This window comes from Rhincodon typus, chromosome 4 (assembly GCF_021869965.1).
Source record: "Rhincodon typus isolate 14 chromosome 4, sRhiTyp1.1, whole genome shotgun sequence".
In the NCBI taxonomy this organism is placed as follows: domain Eukaryota; kingdom Metazoa; phylum Chordata; class Chondrichthyes; order Orectolobiformes; family Rhincodontidae; genus Rhincodon; species Rhincodon typus.
In genome coordinates, this window is record NC_063335.1 from 31,521,744 (window position 1) to 31,540,429 (window position 18,686).

The 18,686-nt window shown below is 42.0% G+C and overlaps 1 protein-coding gene across 1 annotated transcript in view; it reads left to right on the forward strand.

The window, feature by feature from the left end:
- The first annotated feature begins 1,593 nt into the window (after positions 1 to 1,593).
- The window catches only part of ttpa (tocopherol (alpha) transfer protein), a 30,783-nt gene continuing 13,690 nt past the window's right edge, over positions 1,594 to 18,686 (forward strand). Inside the window, exon 1 of the mRNA XM_020521059.2 lies at positions 1,594 to 1,892. Within this exon, the coding sequence (XP_020376648.1) occupies positions 1,677 to 1,892 (216 nt within the window). The 5' untranslated portion in view covers positions 1,594 to 1,676. The remainder of the gene's footprint in view (positions 1,893 to 18,686) is intronic.

Here is an 18,686-nt window from a genome sequence, read left to right on the forward strand (position 1 = left end):
GTATGACTTCAGGATTACCCTCAAGCCTGACAATTCCGCTTCCCATGCACATTAGTAATCCTTACCTCATGTGAGGTGGCCCAAGAAAGACTCCATGTGGCCTTGGAGTGAAGCAGCTGCCAGGTGAAGTCCTCCACCTCTCCCCTTCAAATCTCCCACAGGGACATCTTTCAGCTTATGTGTGAGGGTGTGGGAGCTACGATGTCATGGCTTGCAATCCCAGTCACTGTGTCCCTTGCCCAACAGTAAAGATGTTTCTTGTCTCATTGACCCTTGTTGACTTCAGAGCTCACAGGATGCCAAACCAAGCACAATGTACTCCCAATCTGTTCTTCACATGATGAGGTTAGAATTAGCTGGTACAAGAAAGGTAATTCTAAAAAGTCAAATTTGAAAGAGGAGACAAGGGAAAGAAAGAGCACATCAAAAAAAACTTTACAAAATGTTGAAGTCTGGGCTCAAATAGGAAAAGCAGGAAGGTAAGCAAGAGACTAAGTCAGAAAGGTTCAAAGACAAGAGATTGAACTGGTAAAAAGGAAAGGTTTTGTTTATGACCATGGAAGAACAGATGGTCTGGATCCAATTCCAGTTCTTTATCTGCCAAAGGATATTTGCCCAGAGCCAATGTTTACTGAACACAGAGTTGAAGGATATTTTACCTCATTTGGGAAGGTAGCTACATAGTTCTGAGGAAGGATCACCGGACTCAAAACATTAACTCTGTTTTGTCCTTCACAGATGTTGCCAGACCTGCTGAGTTTTTCCAGCAACTTTATTTTTGTTCCTGATTTACAGCATCTGCAGTTCTTTCGGTTTTTAGCTATATCGTTATGATGCCCAAGAAAACATAGACTTTGCTTTTGCAATGTTGGTGGCTAAGTTTCCTCGAGGTGTTTTGGTCGAGCCACGTTTGGAGGGTGAGAATGGTTGTTCGTGTGCATGGGCTAGATCCCCATACATATCAATTAATATTTACAACCCTGATGAAACAGCCATGCTGGCTCAGTGGATAGCACTGCTGCCTCACAGCCACAGGGACCCAGATTCAATCCCACCCTTGGTCAACTGTCTGTGTGGAGTTTGCACATTCTCCCCATGTGTGCATGGGTTTCCTCCAGGTGCTCTGGTTTCTTCCCACGGTCTAAAGATGTGCAGGCTAGGTGGATTGGCCATGTTAAATTGCCCATAGTGTCCAGGGATGTGTAGGTTACAGTGTATGTGGATTATCCATGGGAAATACAGGGTTACAGGGATAAGGGGGTAGGTCTGGGTGGGAGGGTCAGTGTAGACTTGATGGACAAAATAGCCTGCTTCCACACTGTTGAGATTGTAATGATTAAACCAAACCAGATAATTGTAGAGAGGAAATAGATGCTATGAAGCAGTTGGAGAAAGAATACGACTGCATTGACTGCTACATTCCCTGTGCAGACTGAGATTTTCGAGTTTAATTTGAAAAGAAGCTCGACTTCTGCTGTCAGCACATAATAAGTTAAACCCACCTCGCCATGTCCAATGAAAGAACAACATACGGCGTTGTTGGCATATGGATGGCGTCTGGGTCCCGCCTACAAGTAAAGTTCCGGAGTAACTTTGAGGTGCCATGGTGCTGAAAGTATCTTAGGGAGGAGAGGCCGAGTGGACCGTGCGGTTACAGAGGACTCGGAGAAGGGGCCATGTCAGCAGAGGGTAATCAGCAGGAGGGGAACCCCAGGCACTGCGGCGACGATCCGCCTGAGCAGCGACTCTACTCCGACTCAACGCTGCGCTGCATCGCGGAGCTGCGGGAACGGGCATTGAAACACAGCGCAAACTGGCCGCTCGGTCTCCGCAATGAATTCCTGCTCAGGTTTCTGAGAGCCCGCGACTTCAACATCGAGCTGGCGCTGAAGGTAAGGCACGCTCACACCAGCAGCAAAAAGTTAGCCACAAGAAAACAAAAAAAAAACTTAGCAGCAATGGGAGGGGAGGTGGAGAGGGTTTAAATCTCAGCTTTCCATCGCTCAGAAAGTAACATTTTCACATTTCCATGTTTCCAATTGTTAACATCTCGGTAACTAGTTGGGGTACCCATTCAGGAACTGTAAACAAAATAAAATGAAAAGAACTATGCATGCTGCAAGTCTGAAACAGAAGGGAACAGAAATTGCTGGAGAAAATGAGCAGGTCTGGCAGTATCTGTGGTGAGATTCAGAACTGAAGAAGGGTCACCGCACTCAAGACTTTCTCTCTCCTGTAAATAATAACGCTGCTGTTAAACCTGCTCGTAAGTAAAACTTGGGGCAGACTCCAACTCTCCCACGGACTGTCTCTCACTCAGTTACACAACTTTTCATAACATTACACAGCAAGTTCCTTCGACCTATTCTAGTTAATTAACAGTCTGTAAGATCTTGCAGTGCTCTGCACTGCACCTTCCTCTGGGCACCTCAAACCGTCTAAACAGGGAACCAATAGAGAAAGTCCCGCACGAATCAGCTTGAAGAATTGCGGCTTGGACACAATTCAGAGGTGAAGGAATGACACTTTATAGTATCGGGGTTCCTGTGGTGCCGTGGTAATGTCTATGCCTCTGAGCCAGGCGTCCTGGTTTGATAACATGCCTGAACTGAATGATTAGAAAACATTTGGTTTACTACTTCTGTCTGACGAAAATTAGCGAGCCCCCATGGTTATGAAATTTAGCTTTCAATGCCAAAAAGTTTGTATGGTACATTGACCGCAGCATTAGAAAAAAGGGGCGTGTGGACTGAAATAAATAGGCCCTCGCTTTCTGTAGCGAGTTTGATTCACATCTGCTTTACGTACAGAACTGTAACGGGAAGGAGCTTATGGTGCAGTGGTCATGTCCCTGCCTCTGGGCTAGAAGATCCAGGTTTAAGTCCACCTGCACTGGAGGTGTGTCAAAGCCTATCCAAACAATTGGTTAAAAAAAGAGGAATTGTAAAAGTACTGAGCGAAGGAGCCACACAACAGATTGCAGTTTTGGGAGATTTAACAGCGCAGGAACACATCTCAGTCAGCTGCACAGGTTCCAGATTTTCATGATTAACCAAGTTTATGGCCTTGTCTGAAGGTGCAATGTGATTTGTGCATAAATAATGCCAAAATAATGGGGAAATGGTGACCTAATGGTATTTACAGTAGACTAAGGGTGGTACAGTAGCTCAGTGGTTAGCACTGCTGCCTCACAGCACCAGGGTCCTGGATTCAATCCCACCCTTGGGTGACTGTGGGTGTGGAGTTTGCATGTTCTCCCCCATGTCTGCTCTGGTTTGCTCCCACAGTCCAAAAATGTGCAGGTTATGTGAATTGGCTGTGCTATAGTGTCCAGGGACATGTGGGCTAAATGGCTAACTATGGGATACGTAAGGTTAGAAAGATAAAGTAGGGGGGTGGGTCTGGATGGAATACTCTTTGAAGGGTTGGTATGAGCTTGATGAGCTGAATGGCCTGCTTCTACATTGTAGGGATTCTATAATATTAATCCAGAGACCCAACCATGTTCTGTGGACTCAGGTTCAGATCCCTCTATGGTGGAATTTGAATTCAATAAAAATCTGGAATTGAGAGCCTAACAATGGCCTTGGAGCCATTATCAATTTTTTGGAGAGACCATCTAATGTTCTTTAGGGAAAGAAATCTGCCATCATCATCTGGGTTGGCCTATATGTGACTCCAGACCCGCTACAATGTCGCTGACTCTCAACTGCACTCTGGGCAATTATTCAATAAATACTGACCTAGCGAGCAAACCACATCCTGTGAATAAATTTTAAAAAACCTTCCCATTTTGACGGTAAATTATGGACTATGTACTCATCAAGTCCCTTATGTTGAACATTACTTGTTTTTAGGAACACAAACAGAAGTTTCTGGAAAAGCTCAGCAGGTCTGGCAGCATCTGTGAAGAGAAATCGGAGTTAATGTTTCAGGTCTGGTGACCCTTTCTCTGGTCTGAGGAAGGGTCACTGGACCCGAAACATTAACTCTGATTTCTCTTCACAGATGCTGCCAGACCTACTGAGCTTTTCCAGCAATTTCTGTTTTTGTTCCTGATTTACAGTGTCTGCAGTTCTTTTGGTTTTTATTACTTGTTTTTATTTTGATCATTTTAAGTACTTTAAAAATAACTGTTGAAGTTATGCTTTGGTGCAGTTGTTTTTGTATAATTTGTATATTTGTATACAGTATTATAATTTTGCTCAGTAAAATCCTTTTCAATATACTAGAAATTAAATTTGATCAGGTTTGATTGCAAGCAATATAGTGGGATATGCTGAGTTAAATCAGAACTTGAAAGAAAATAACATATTAGTTACACAACAAAAACATGATACTTAGTGAGTATTGATCCAAGCCAGACAGAATGGCTGGCATACACAAACAGCTGTTCTTTTCGATTCTGTCTCTTCAGTGCATTGTATCTTCAAAAGTTTTCAAATTCCTCAAGATTGCTTAGACTAATGTCAACATTGATGCACTTGAGAGCCTACCAATCCATCCTCTTCCTTCAAGCTCTTGCTAATCTTCACATTGTATCATTTTTCAGTGTGGACCTTAGGTGCAATATTGACAATATCTCATTGTTCTATAAAGGTTCCTCTAATATAAAACATAGAAACTGGAGCAGTAGTAGGCCATCCGGTTCCTCGAGTCTGCTCCACCATTCAATATGATAGTGCTGATCCTGTTTCTCAATGCCATGTTCCTGTTTTCTCCTCGTTCCCCTTCATGCCTTTAAAATCTAAAAACAACTATCTCTTTCTTGAAAATATCCAATAACCTGGCCTCCACATCCTCTGTGGTAGAGAATTCTTCAGGTTCACTACCCTTTGAGTGAAGAAATCTTTTGTTACCTCAGACCTAAGTGGTCTTCCCCACATCCTGAAAATATGACCCCCCTCCCCCCAACCCCTGCTCTAGGTTCCCCAACTCGTGAAAATTGCCTGGATCTAGTCTGTCCAATCAGATCCCCTGTCATCCTTCTAAACTCCAGTGAATACAGCCCAGTTGAACCAGTCTGTCCCATAGAACGGTTCTGCCATTCCTGGTATCAGCTTAGTGAATTTCTGCTGTACTCCATCGAAGACAAGTATGTCCTTTCTAACCGAAACTCTAACCCTTCTGTTAGATAGGAAGATAATACCCCAGGTGTGGGCTCATCAAGGCTCATCAAGTTCTACATCGAAACTCAAATCGTCTTGCACTGAAGGCCAATATACCATTTACTTTCCCCATTGCTTGTTGCACCTCCCTATTTATTTTGACTGGTTGGTGCACAAGGACACCCAGATCCCATTGTACACCCACACTTTCCAATATATCACCATTTAAATAATATTCTACCTTTCTGTTTTTCTCATTGAAATGTATAACTTCACATTTAGCCATGTTACACTGCTATGTGTTTGTCCACTCACTCAACTTGTCTACATCACCTTGAAGCCTCCTTACATCTTCCTCATGACTCACAATCCTGCCAGCAAACTGAAAAATGTTCAATTTGGTTCCCTCATCTGGGTCATTTATATGTATTCGCAATAGCTGGGAGCCAAGTGCTGATCTTTGCCGTACATTGCCTGCCACTCCGAAAAAGACCCATTCATTCCCACACTGTTTCCTATTTGTCAACCAATTCTCCATGCATGCCAGGACATTACCCTCAATCTCATTTGCTTTAACTTTGTCCACTAACATCTTTATGAGGAACCTTCTGAAAATCCAAATACAACTCATTCTCCCTTGTCTATTCTATGAGGTACATCCTCAAAAACCCGGTAGATTTGTTTAGAATGATTTGCCTTTTATAAGGGTAGGCGATGGCCTCGTGGTATTATCACTAGACTATTAATCCAGAAACCCAGCTAATGTCCCTGAGATCCGGGTTCGAATCCCACCATGGCAGTGTGGTGGAATTTGAATTCAATTAAGAAAAAAACTCTGGAATTAAGAATCTAATGATCACCATGAAACCATTGTTGATTGCCGAATGTCAGAAAGACCCATCTGGTTCACTAATGCCGTTCAGGGAAGGAAACCTGCCATCATCACCTAGTTTGGCCTACACGTGACTCCAGATCTATAGCAATGTGGTTGACTCTCAATTGCCCTCTGAAATGACCTAGCAAGCCATTCAGTTGTACCAATCTCTACAAAGTGTCAAAGAAATGAAACCGGATGGATCACCTGGCATCCACGTAGGCATCACTAAAGACAACGACAGAAATAGCCGGTCAATTCTGCAAAGTCTTCCTCACTAACATCTGAGGGCTAGTGCCAAAATGGGGAGAGCTGTCTCACAGACTCGTCAAGTTACAGCCTGACATAGTCATACTCACAGGATCATACCTTACAGACATCACCATCACCATCCCTGGATATGTCCTGTCCCAACAGCAGGACAGACCCAGCACAGTGGTATACATTCAGGAGGGTGTTGCTGTGGGAGACCTCAATATTGACTCTGGACCCCATGAAGTCTGATGGCTTCAGGTTAAACGTGGGCAAGGAAACCTCCTGCTGGTTACCATGTAGCGTCCTCCTTCAGCTGATGAATCAGTACTCCTCCATGTTGAACAACACTTAGAGGAAGCAGTGAGGATTACAAGGGCACAAAATGTTCTCTGGGTGGGTGATTTCAATGTCCACCACCAAGAATGGCTCGGCAGCAGTACTACTGATTGAGCTGGTCGGTTCGTAAAGGACATAGCTTCTCGACTGGGTCTGTGGCAGGTGATGAGGGAACCAACAAGAGGGAAAAACATACTTGACCCCATCCTTACTAATCTGCCAGCTGCAGTTGCATCTGTCCATGACAATATCGGTAAGAGTGACCATCGCACAGTCCTTGTGGAGACGAAGTCCCACCTTCACATCGAGAATACCCTCCATCATGTTGTGTGGCACTATCACCATGTTAAATGGGACAGACTTCACACAGATCTAGCAACTCAAGATTGAGCATCCATGAGGCGCTGTGGGCCATCAACAGCAGCTGAATTGTACTCTAGCACAATCTGTAACCTCATGGCCCGGCATATCCCCCACTCAACCATTACCAACGAGCCAGGGGATCAACTCTGGTTCAATGGAGAGTGCAGGAGGGAATGCCAGGAGCAGCACCAGGCATACCTGAAGATGAGGTGTAAACCTGGTGAAGCCACCAAACAGGACTACTTGCACACCAAACAGCGAAAGCAGCAAGTGATTGACAGAGCTAAGCGCTCCCACAGGCAACGGATCAGATCTAAGCTCTGCAGCCCTGCCACATCCAGTCGCGAATGGCAGTGAACAATGAAACAACTCACTGGGGGAGGAGGCTCCACAAATATCGCCATCCTCAATGATGGAAGAGCCCAGCACATCAGTTCAAAAGATAAGACTAAAGCTTTTGCAGCAATCTTCAGCCAAAAGTGCCAAGTGGATGATCCATCTCGGTCTCCTCCATTGGTCCCCAGCATTACAGATACCAGTCTTCAGCCAATTCAATTCACTCCATGTGATATCAACAAACTGTTGGAGACACTGGATAATGAAAAGGCTATGGGCGCTGACAGCATTCCGGCAATAGTACTGAAGACTTATGCTCTAGGCTTTCCGCTCCCCTAGCCAAGCTGTTCCAGTACTGAGGAAGGGTCACCGGACCCGAAACGTTAACTCTGTTTTCTCCTCCACAGTTGCTGCCAGACTTGCTGAGCTTTTCCAGCAACTTTGTTTTTGTTCCAGTACAGTTACAACACTGGCATCTACTGACAATGTGGAAACTTGCCCAAGTATGTCCTGTACACAAAAAGCAGGACAAACCCAGCCCAGCCAATTACAGCCCCATCAGTCTACTCTCAATCATCAGTAAAGTGATGGAAGGTGTCACTGACAGTGCTATCAAGCAGTACCTGCTCGGCAATAACCTGCTCAGTGACGCCCAGTTTGGGTTCCGCCAGAGCCACTCAGCTCCTGACCTCATTACAGCCTTGGTTCAAATGGGATAAAAGAGCTGAATTCCAGAGGTGAGGTGAGAGTGACAGCCCTTGACTTCAAGGCTACATTCGACTAAGTTTGGCATTGAGGAGCCCGAGCAAAACTGGAATCAATGGGTATTGGGGGCCAAACTCTCCTCTGATTGGAGTTATACCGGCACATAGGAAGATGGTTGTGGCAGTTGAAAGTCAATCATCTCAGCTCCAGGACATCTCTGCAGGAGTTCCTCAGGGTACTGTCCTTGGCCCAACCATCTTCAGCTGCTTCATCAATGATCTTCCCTCCATCATATGGTCAGAAGTGGGGATGTTCACCAATGATTGCACAATGTTCAGCACCATTTGTAACCCCTCAGATACTGAAGCATTCCATGTTCAAATGTAACAAGATCTGGCCAACATCCAGGCTTGGGCCGACACGGGGCAAGTGACATTCACGCCACACAAATGCCAGGCTATGACCATCACCAACAAGAGACAATCTAACCACCACCCTTTGACTTTCAATGGTGTTACCATCACTAAATTCTCTACTATCAACATCCTGGGAGTTATCATTGACCAGAAACTCAACTGGACTCACCACATAAACACATTGACTACAAGAGCAGGTCAGAAGTTAGGAATACTGTGGCAAGCAACTCACCTCCTGACTCCTCAAAGCCTGTCCACCATCTACAAGGCACAAGTCAGGAGTGTGATGGAATAGTCCCCACTTGCCTGCAGCCCCAACAACACTCAAGAAGCTTGACACCATCCAGGACAAAGCAGCCCACTTGATTGGCACTACACCGACAAGCATCCACTCCCTCCACCACCGACACTCAGTAGCAGTGTGTACTATCTACAAGATGCACTGCAGAAATTCACCGAAGATCCTCAGACAGCACCTTCCAAACCCACAACCATTTCCATCTAGAAGGACAAGAGCAGCAGACATATGGGAACACCACCACCTCCAAGTTCCCCTCCAAGCCACTCACAATCCAGCCTTAGAAATATATTGCAGTTCCTTCACTGTCACTGGGTCAAAACCCTGGAATTCCCTCTCTAATGGCCTTGTGGGTCAACACACAGTAGGTGGACTGCAGCAGTTCAAGAAGGCAGCTCACCACCACCTTCTCAAGGGCAACTAAGGATGGGTAAGAAATGCTGGCCCAGCCAGCAACACCCACATCCCACAAATGTATTGAGAAAAAACATTCTGGCTTTGTTCAATCCTGTCGATGCTTTCCAAATGTTCTGTTATCATATCTTTTATAATAGACTGTTGTGTTTTCCCCACTGCTGATGCCAACTGGTCTGTAATTTTCTGTTTGTTCTCTCCCTCCCTGTTTAAATAGTGGGGTTACATTTGCCACTGTCCAATCTGTAGGAATTCCTCCATAGTCTATTAAAAGTTTGGAAGATGACCAACAATGTATCCAATATTTCCAGGGCCACTTCCATGAGTATTCTGGAATACAGATTATCAGGCCCTGGGGATTTGTCAGCCTTTAATCCCATTAATTTTCCCACCTCCATTTTCTTATTTACTTCCTTCTAATCCACGCTCTCACTAGGAACTTGGTTCTCTAATATTTCTGCGAGGTTATTTGCGTCCTCTTTCGTGAAGACAGAACCAGCTCCTGATCCTTAGGATTGCTACTTTTTCTGGTAATTTTATATTGTTCCTCTTTGGATCTAATGCTATCCCTAATTTCTTTTGTAAGTCATGACTGAGTCACTTCTTCCTCTTTTATTTTTGCACCAGAATAATTGTTGCACCAGGAACAAATAGTTGTTGTAATTCATGCTCACATATGAACCACTGAAGATATTAAAGTATTATTTTGCATTAAAATACTTAAATAAAACAAATTATTTAAACTCAGAGTAATAGAAGTTCTCCAAAAGGTGAAAACTGTGAACCTGTATTTGATCTCTGAGGAACTATATTAAAACATTGATAATGTTGATGCAGTGAGTCCCCTTAAGGGCTGTATCTATCTGCTGTAAAGGTCTTATCTCTTCCACAGTCAGTAAAGGCTAGAAGACCCAACAAACATAAATTAGAATTGATTTCTTAAGAGCAGGACTACTTCCTTTGCTTGTCGTAAGTACACCTCTATGATTAACTCCTCAGAGGAGAGTCTAAGACCAAAGGCCATAGTCTCAGAATAAAGGAGTGCCAATTTAAGGCTGAGATGAGGAGGAATTCCATCTCTCAGAAGGTTGCGAGTCTTTGGAACTCCTTGCCACAAGAGACCAGTAGGTATATATTTAAAGCTGAGGAGTAACTTCACTTGATGAAGGAGCAGTGCTCTGAAAGCTTGTGATTTCAAATGAACCTGTTGGACTATAACCTGGTGTTGGGCGACTTCTGACTTTGTCCACCCCAGTCCAACACCGGCACCTCTACATTAGGGCTGAGATAGATAGATTCTTGAGCAGTTGGGAAATCAAGGGTTGTGGGGAAAGGGCAGGAAAGTGGACTTGAAGAATGTTGGGTGAGCCGTGATCTTATTGAATGATGGAGCAGGCCTGAGGGGCTGAATGGCCTACTCCTGTTTCTTATGATTGTACTGCTCCCATAGCCCCACGAATCCCCATCCGGCTGTTTGGAATGAGCTAATATTGATCAGTCTTAATCCAACATTAACTTATGCATTTTGGAGGATGTTGGATAAAAATGAGGGAGGAAAAAAAATAGAAGGATGTGTTGATGAAGTCAGATGGAAAAATGTAGGTGACCTTTATGGAGCATAAACGCTGGAATTAATTTGTTGGGGGCTGAATTGTCTGTTATGTGCTTTAAATACTATCTGTCTGTGTAGCTATATAGTATTTGTTTCATGTGTCATCTTGGCCCTGTCTGTGTAAAACATCAAAACAGCAGCTTCTCCATGACTTTGGGTATGGTTGTGGATTGAATATCTTTCTAGTAGGGCAGCGAAAGTCTGTACCACCCTGGTTTGTTTCTCTAGGTATAGGTCAGCTGGTCTGATCTGGTCATAAAACAGTGTTCTCAAAAGTAGGATATGGGCAGTAGGTACAATTTAAATCGGAGTTGTTGACTCTGTTTAAGATTGATTAAGGGAACTTTTGTTCAATTTTTGTGGAATTTTTCCTGTCTGGGGGATAGCGTTAGCCTCATTTTAATTGGCAGCAGATCCAGATATGTTCCTTATTGCAGTCTAATTGTGAGCAGGGTCCTATGATGTCCACGTTGATTAGTGAGAGAAGGTTCCCATTGATACTGCTGCTCTTTTCCAATGCTTCACTGTCAGTTTTATTTCAGCATTCGTTTATTTAGGATTCCAGTAAATGGAAGTAAATCACAATTTTCAGTGCACGAGGGTCCACGTACTTGATCATTCCAATCATGAATTGTTTCTGAGCAGGAAAGGGCATCACATCTGTAGCTCTTTCTGCTACATCTAATGTATCTCAAATTTTGGGGATCTACAGACACTTTTTACTTTTCCAAAACATAATGTGAATGGGATTTATTGTTGGTGTGGTGCAAGTCAGGCATGAGCTGCTGGCTGTTATTTTGATTTTCTTTTTCATCTGCTCGAGTGTTGTGGCTAAGATCCTACGCACCATTTTTGATTTCAGGCCCTGTAACCTGGTGCACTGATGGGAAAGCTTGGCCCAGAGATCTCGACACAGGAATCAGCAAGGCCTCAGGTTGACTGAGAAATCTGAGAAAAGACAAAAGAGTTTCAGGAACTCCTGAGAAATGTTCACAATGTCAGATTGGTTCATACGGAATGCTACCTGTAGCTACACCTGAACTGAAGCCACAGTCCCAGTTACTGGCACAATTGTAATGGCAGAAATGCAACACACCAGACAATGTGTTGATGACAGTAGACAGCATGAGAGCAAAGAACAAAACTCTCTGGAACTGTGACATTAAACCTAATCCCAGTTCAGGAAGAGCAGGGAGGTGTTGTGTTGTGAAGTACTCAACAGGCATGTCCATGAACCTCTAGTATTAGCTTTCAGCTGGAGAAAAGATAGAAGTTTAAGTGCAGGCAGTTCATGTTTTAATCTTTAAGTCAATTTTGGACCCTTAGTTCAATGCTTTGGGTATGATTGTGTTGGCACAGGTCTCTCAGAATTTTTTAAATTAGTGAAAATTTGTACTAGTGTGAAATTATGATAGTTAAGAAAGGAACTGGTATACAATCAGTTTGCTCTGGAACACTGACTTGCAATTCTTAGTTAACAGCATTGTTATTTCTTGGTGTGTTCTGATGACCAGGATCAATTTTTTGTCTCCGTGCCAATGATGTCAAAGGTTCCCTGCCTGTTGTCTTTCTTAGGGTGTGGTGCTTTGCTATGTCAGGTTAGAATTTGTTCTGGCTTATAACGCCGTGTGTTATAAGGGGATTTTCTGTCTTTAATGTGGGACTATGAATACAAGTATTTGTTTCTGTGAGCAGCTTGGTTCCTGACGTTTACCCATGACAAATACTCAGTCAGTCAGTTTGCAGTGTGTTGAATAGTGTACACACTACAGAATTAAAGTTTGTACAAATCCTCACATCATCTGCAAACCTGCTGATCATATCCCAATTTTACCGTAAATATCTTTCATAAAAACAGCGAGTATCAATTTCTGGAGTACACTGACTAACCTGTGTCTATCCACAAGGACGGAATACAACTTCTTCGCTTTTTCACTGTATTGATTTCCCACTGATAGTATATGATTCTAGCTCGTGTAGTGGCCTAGTGTGTAATACATTGTCAAAGGCTTTCTGAAAATGTCAAAACAGTTGAACTTATCCACTAGTCTTGTTTCTTCAGAAAACTCCATTAAGCTTGTAGATACAATCTGTCTATTCTAGAAACCATGTTCACTACCTTTAATCTTTAATAAGAAGCATTTCTTAGGACCTTGCTGTGCATCTTCCTTATGAAATGTGTGGGACTAATCTGTAATTCTCTGGCTCTGATTTGTCTGCCTTTTAAGAAAAAATACTTTGATACACATGCTGATTTCTAATCTAAAAGAACAATTGTGACTCTACTGAAGATATCGGTAAGAGCTATATAGTGCACCTATCCCATCTCTTTAACCATGCTTGGATGTGTGTCATCAGGCCTTATCCATGTTAGAACTTCTGCTTCAATTCAGGAGCAAATCAGTTTCCTAACACTGTTTAATTTTAAAATTTAAAGACCAAGGAATTTAAACACTTGGCAGCTCCACAGGTCTAGCCCACCTTTGATGTACATTCATATCTCCTCTTCACAATTGTAAGTTGCGTCCTGCGCAAAACCAACCTTGCTCCAGCAAAAACAGATTCCGCACTGAGGTCAAATGATTTTGCTGATTTTGGGTAACCAATACGCAGGAATGCCCTTTTACTTTATTCACGACCCACCCCAGATTTTGTCAGAAATGTGTTGGGACTTCTAGATTCAGGGTTCCATTTCCACTTTGGCTCAGGCACAGACCACTTTCATCTCTGTGAAAATTTGGGCCCTTGCGTTAAAATTCCTTCTCAGTCTTGTTCTTTGTCTGCTAACTCCTAAGGCCATGCAATCCTTTGAGCATGGTTTGTTCTTCTAACTATGGTGCCTGATGTATCCTTTGGTGTCCCATTAGATATTATGCTGGAGATCTCTCCAATTTATATACACCTTTAAGAACCTCCTTTATGCAACTTTTTGTCCCAAGTTTTTAGCTAATCCACCTTTGCCCGAGTGTTCATATTTGAAACACATCTCACTAACAGATTGACAACTAAAGCAGAGCTAGCTAGAAGCAGAGCTGAAAATGACCTTGACAATTACTGGCAGAATCATGTCTGTTAAAGTTTAGCTGCAAATCAGATTGCAGCAATGAACATAACTCCATATTGCAGCTTTCATGGTGAATCCTAGCTAGCAAATATAACATTTCTTCAAGAAAGTCTACATTAGCGTTTTGTTTTGTAGTGTGTTAACAGGATAATGGTAGCGATGTGCAGTATCTCTCTGTTGCATTCTGACTGCAATTTCTTTCCTCAGCACACAACATAAACCCCTTTAAACATTTAAATATATATACTTTCAGCAGAAAGGTTGCAAAATGTTATCAACATCCCAGAAATCAATGACCTCGCTCATTCATATGCTCATTACATTTGTTTTGAGTTTGCAAATCGTACAACTCTACAGTAAATAAATGAGGTTTCTATGGAATAACGGCTGTGTGGAACAAAAGGTCACAGTTTAATTTTCATTATTAGTTCAGAGAGTGCTCTCTGAAATGGGAAAATAAAAATAAATAAAGGTAGACTTGAGGCTGATGTAACATTATAGTTTGTTGTTGGATTAGTCAGTTAAAGACCTACATTAATATTTCCAACAACATGCACTCAAATTCTACCAAGGTAGGTTGAGAATTTGAATTCAGATGAAAACAAAATCAGAAAATAAGAAAATAGCAACAAAAACAATGAGGAGGCAGTTGTTGGATTATTGTATAAACTACAATAGGTTTAATAATGTCCTATAGAGAAGATATATGCCATCATTACCCTGTCTGGTTTATACATGAGTCCAGCCTGTACCAAGCTGATTATCCATTAACTACCTCATGAAGGTAGACTAACAAATACGTGGTTGTATTAAACTGCTCAAAGAAAAACAAAAATAAAATGGATCAGGAAACTTGGCTACACCTAATCAGGACACAGCAAATGTACATCTAGTTCAACTGCTCATGCAAAGAACTCCTCAAGAATGTCTGAGGACTGGTGCCAAAGTTGGGACAGCTGTCACACAGACTTGTGAAACAAGAGCCAAACACAATCACGCTCACACTACACTATTGGACGTATTTATGAATTAGATTTCTTCATCAACATTCTGGGGTGTGTTATGACCCAGCTCAGCATTGACCCTGGATCCCAAAAAGTCTCATTGCTTCTTCAGATTAAAGTTAGTCGAGGAAATCTTTTTACACCAACAATAACAACAGAAATTGCAGGAAAAGCTCAGCAGGTCTGGCAGCATCTGTGGAGAGGAATAAGAGTTAATGTTTCGGGCCTAGTGACCCTAGAACTGATGGTAGCTAAGAAAATGTTGGTTTATATATAGAAGGAAGTGTGGAGAGGAGGGGGTAAGGAGTAAACAATGCATGGGGATAGAAATTTTCTTACAGTTGCTACTTACTGGCTTCCCTCATCTAATATTCCTCCATGTTAAAAAAAAATTGGACAGTAAGCATGTAATGTACTTTGATTAGAGACCCACAATGTCCCTTAAACAGAGTAGTGTGTATGTGACAACATTGACCAAGTGCTGAAGGACATAATTTCTCGACTAGACTTGTAGCAAGGTGTGAGCAAGTAAATAATTAGTAGTAACCAACCTGTCTATGTCTGCACCAGTCCAGTGATTTCACACATCTCTGTTCATGACATATTAGTTGGAGTGACCACTGCACACTTTCGGGATGTGTTGTTTCTGTGCTAATTTTGTTTTCTGTAACTGCAGTCGCTGAGTTGTGGACACCCTGACAAAAAAATAGCATAAATGGCAATCACACAGTTTTCCTGGAGCTTCCATGGCTCTTCTGTAGGAGTGTGGAAATATTTAAACTTTAAGGGTAGGTTTTGTTTCAAAAGATGCCCTTTAAATGATGAATGGTTTTGACAGTGAAGACATAGAGAAAATGTACCCATTTATCAGGGATCCCAAAACTGGGTTCATAAATTTGAGATAGCCACTAATAAATCCAGCAAGGAAATCAGGAAAAAATGCACTTCTCAAAATGGTAAGAATCTAGAATGTGAGCATCTAGGATTTACAACCAAATAGAGTGGTTGAGACAGTGGCATGGATGCATTTAAATTGACATGAGAGAGAAAGGAGTCAAAGAATAAGTTAATAGGGGTAGAATGGGCACACATTCGAATAGAATATACAATGGACCAAAGGACCCATTTCTGTGTAAGATAATGCATTTAAAATAGTTAAAACAAAAAAAAGGAATCCAACTTTGTCAATCCCAACATTTTTTAAAATAAAACATGAAATAAGTAAATCATTACTTCTTGTTTGTAGGCCAGTGGCTTTGAACTCAGGACCAGGTGACTGATAGAATTTTGTGCTCTGATTTATACTTGGCAGTATGAGAACCTATGCTAGCTGAGAGGTTTTGTCCCGTACTGATGGTTGGACACTGAGAGGTTCATACTGTGCTAGGATCTTGCAAACTGTAACAAACTATCAAAATGTTATGCAACTAGAAATCTCATGAATCAAAGCTAATTCCCTTCATTACAACTGTCTGTGTAGAGTTTGCACATTCTCTTAGTGTCCGTGTGGGTTTCCTCCGGGTGCTCTGGTTTCCTCCACAGTCCAAAGATGTGCTGGTTAGGGTGGATTGACCATGCTAAATTACCCATAGTGTTCAGGGATGTGCAGGTTAGGTAGATTAGCCATGGGAAATGCAGGGTTACAGGGATAGGGTAGGGGCATGCGCCTGGATGGAATACTGTTTGGAGGGTCGGTGCAGACTCAATGGGCTGAATGGCCTGCTTTCACACTGTAAGGATTCTATGATTTTATGTGAACTTAGTGGTTATTAACAGCCAATCAGTGCTGATATAAGGTGCTTGACAGTGTGGGTTCAATTCCTGCACTGGCTGAGGTTAATTATGGAAGACTCTCTTTCTCAATCTCTCCACTGGCCAGAGGTGTGGTGACCCTCAGGTTAAACCACCAACCATCATCTATCCTCAATGAGACAGCAGCCCTAAGATCTTCTGGGACTATGGCGACTTTACCTTTATATAAGGTAGCTCGCAAAACCAGAAGTGTGATGTAGACAGTGTGATTTCTATATTTTTGCAATATTATTTATTTTAAGTTTGAATTTTGAGTGAGTGACTTATGGGTGTTTCCTATGTGTCTGATGAGTTAATATTTAATTTGGCATTTTTGTAGCCATAATGATGTGTTTTAACATAGTTTGAGAAAATGGCTTTCAGAACTAATGGGTTTTTATTTACATTAGGAGGGCTCACAACCAAGAAAGGTAAATCATTATGCATCAAGGTTTTTGTTGGAAAATTCTAGAATTTTTTAAACTTAAGAGAAAAAACTTGGGGGGAAGGTTTTTTCCTTTTTAATTTTTAGATGGATATATAAAGCTGTGGTCTGAGAGAAGATAGCAAAACTATATTTCTTTGAAGTAAAGAGTTTAGCGATTGTCTCAGACCAGAAGTGTTTGGATAGAACTCTGAAGAGGTTACTTAAAACAGACAACATTTAAACTCAGTTGCATGCCAGCTCCAGGAAAAGGGCTGTCAGATTTTCAAGACTGGGAACTCAAATCACAGTAACTTAAGCCATTAGAGGTGTTAGACAGTTTTTTTCTCTCTCTCTGTTGTGAGCACTGTACAAGCGTGCTTTTCGGTACTGTTAAGGGTTATTTTGGGATCTGTAAAAGTGTGTTTTGGAAAATTAATGGCTTATATTTCTCCCATATGTTTCAAAATCTTTAAATGTGTAATTACATGTAAATAGTTTTGCTTATTCCACATTATCTTTGTTTCCCTGACTTAATCAACTTTGCATGCTTATGTTTCAGTGAGTCCAGTCACTGGACTTGAAATGTTAACTCTGTTTTCTTCCCACAGGTGCGGCCAGACCTGGTGAATTTCTCCAGCAATTTCTGATTTTGTTTCAGATTTCTAGCATCTGCAGTTCTTGTTTTATTTGAACTCTTTATGGAATTGCAATGATATGTGATTTGAATCTGAATTATGAACGCAGTCTCACTTATACATTAAGTACAACGTACAAACTGTACCTGTCAAAGCCAGTTTGACACCCAAATATTCGATGTAGAAGCCTAAATGTTGGATCATTTTTCAAGTCACTAGGCAGTCTCCTAAGTCTACAAAATAGTGGACTGGAAACATACACACGTTTTCAACAGAAAATGAACTTGTGCCATGTCCGTGAAGAATAGACAAATTATATCCTTTATCCAAAACAATCACAACACTTGATTTTTTAAAATTATTCTTTCATCAGTAGGATTTACAGGGCCACCATTTGTTACCCATCCCATGAACAGAGCGGTTTACTGAGCCATTGCAGAAGGCAGTTAAGGGTTAACCTCACCACCAACATTGTGAATAATTAATCCTGTTTAACCAGTTTTCTAATGTTCAAAAATAGTCCCACAATGACCCAACAACAGTAGTCTATATTACAAAGGATTTGCATATCAAACTGCTTTGTCATTATGAATGCAGAGTATTCAGCTGCTTCTATTCTGATCTCAGCTTATGTTTTTCCTGGATAAGATAGATCCCAGACTGAAATCTGATTTAGGCAATAACATTTTGTTTTGTTTTGGTTTTATGATTTAGCTCAGTTGGCTGAACAGCTATTTTGTGATACAGTGATGCCAACAGTGAGGGTTCGGTTCCCGCACAAGCTGAGGGGACCACGAAGGACTCTCCTTCTCATCGTCTCCCCTTGCCTGAGGCATGGTGACCCACGGGTTAAACCACCACCAGTCATCTTTCTCCAATTGAGAGAGCAGTTCCATGGTCTGAAAGGACTATGGAAACTTTACCTTACACTAAAACTTGCCATTAACCATCCTGTCATGTGCCATGAGTATAGTCATCCCGACTCCAAGCTGCTACCGAGATAAGTCACTGACTTTATCCAACATTAAGAAGTTTAAAATTGCCTTCC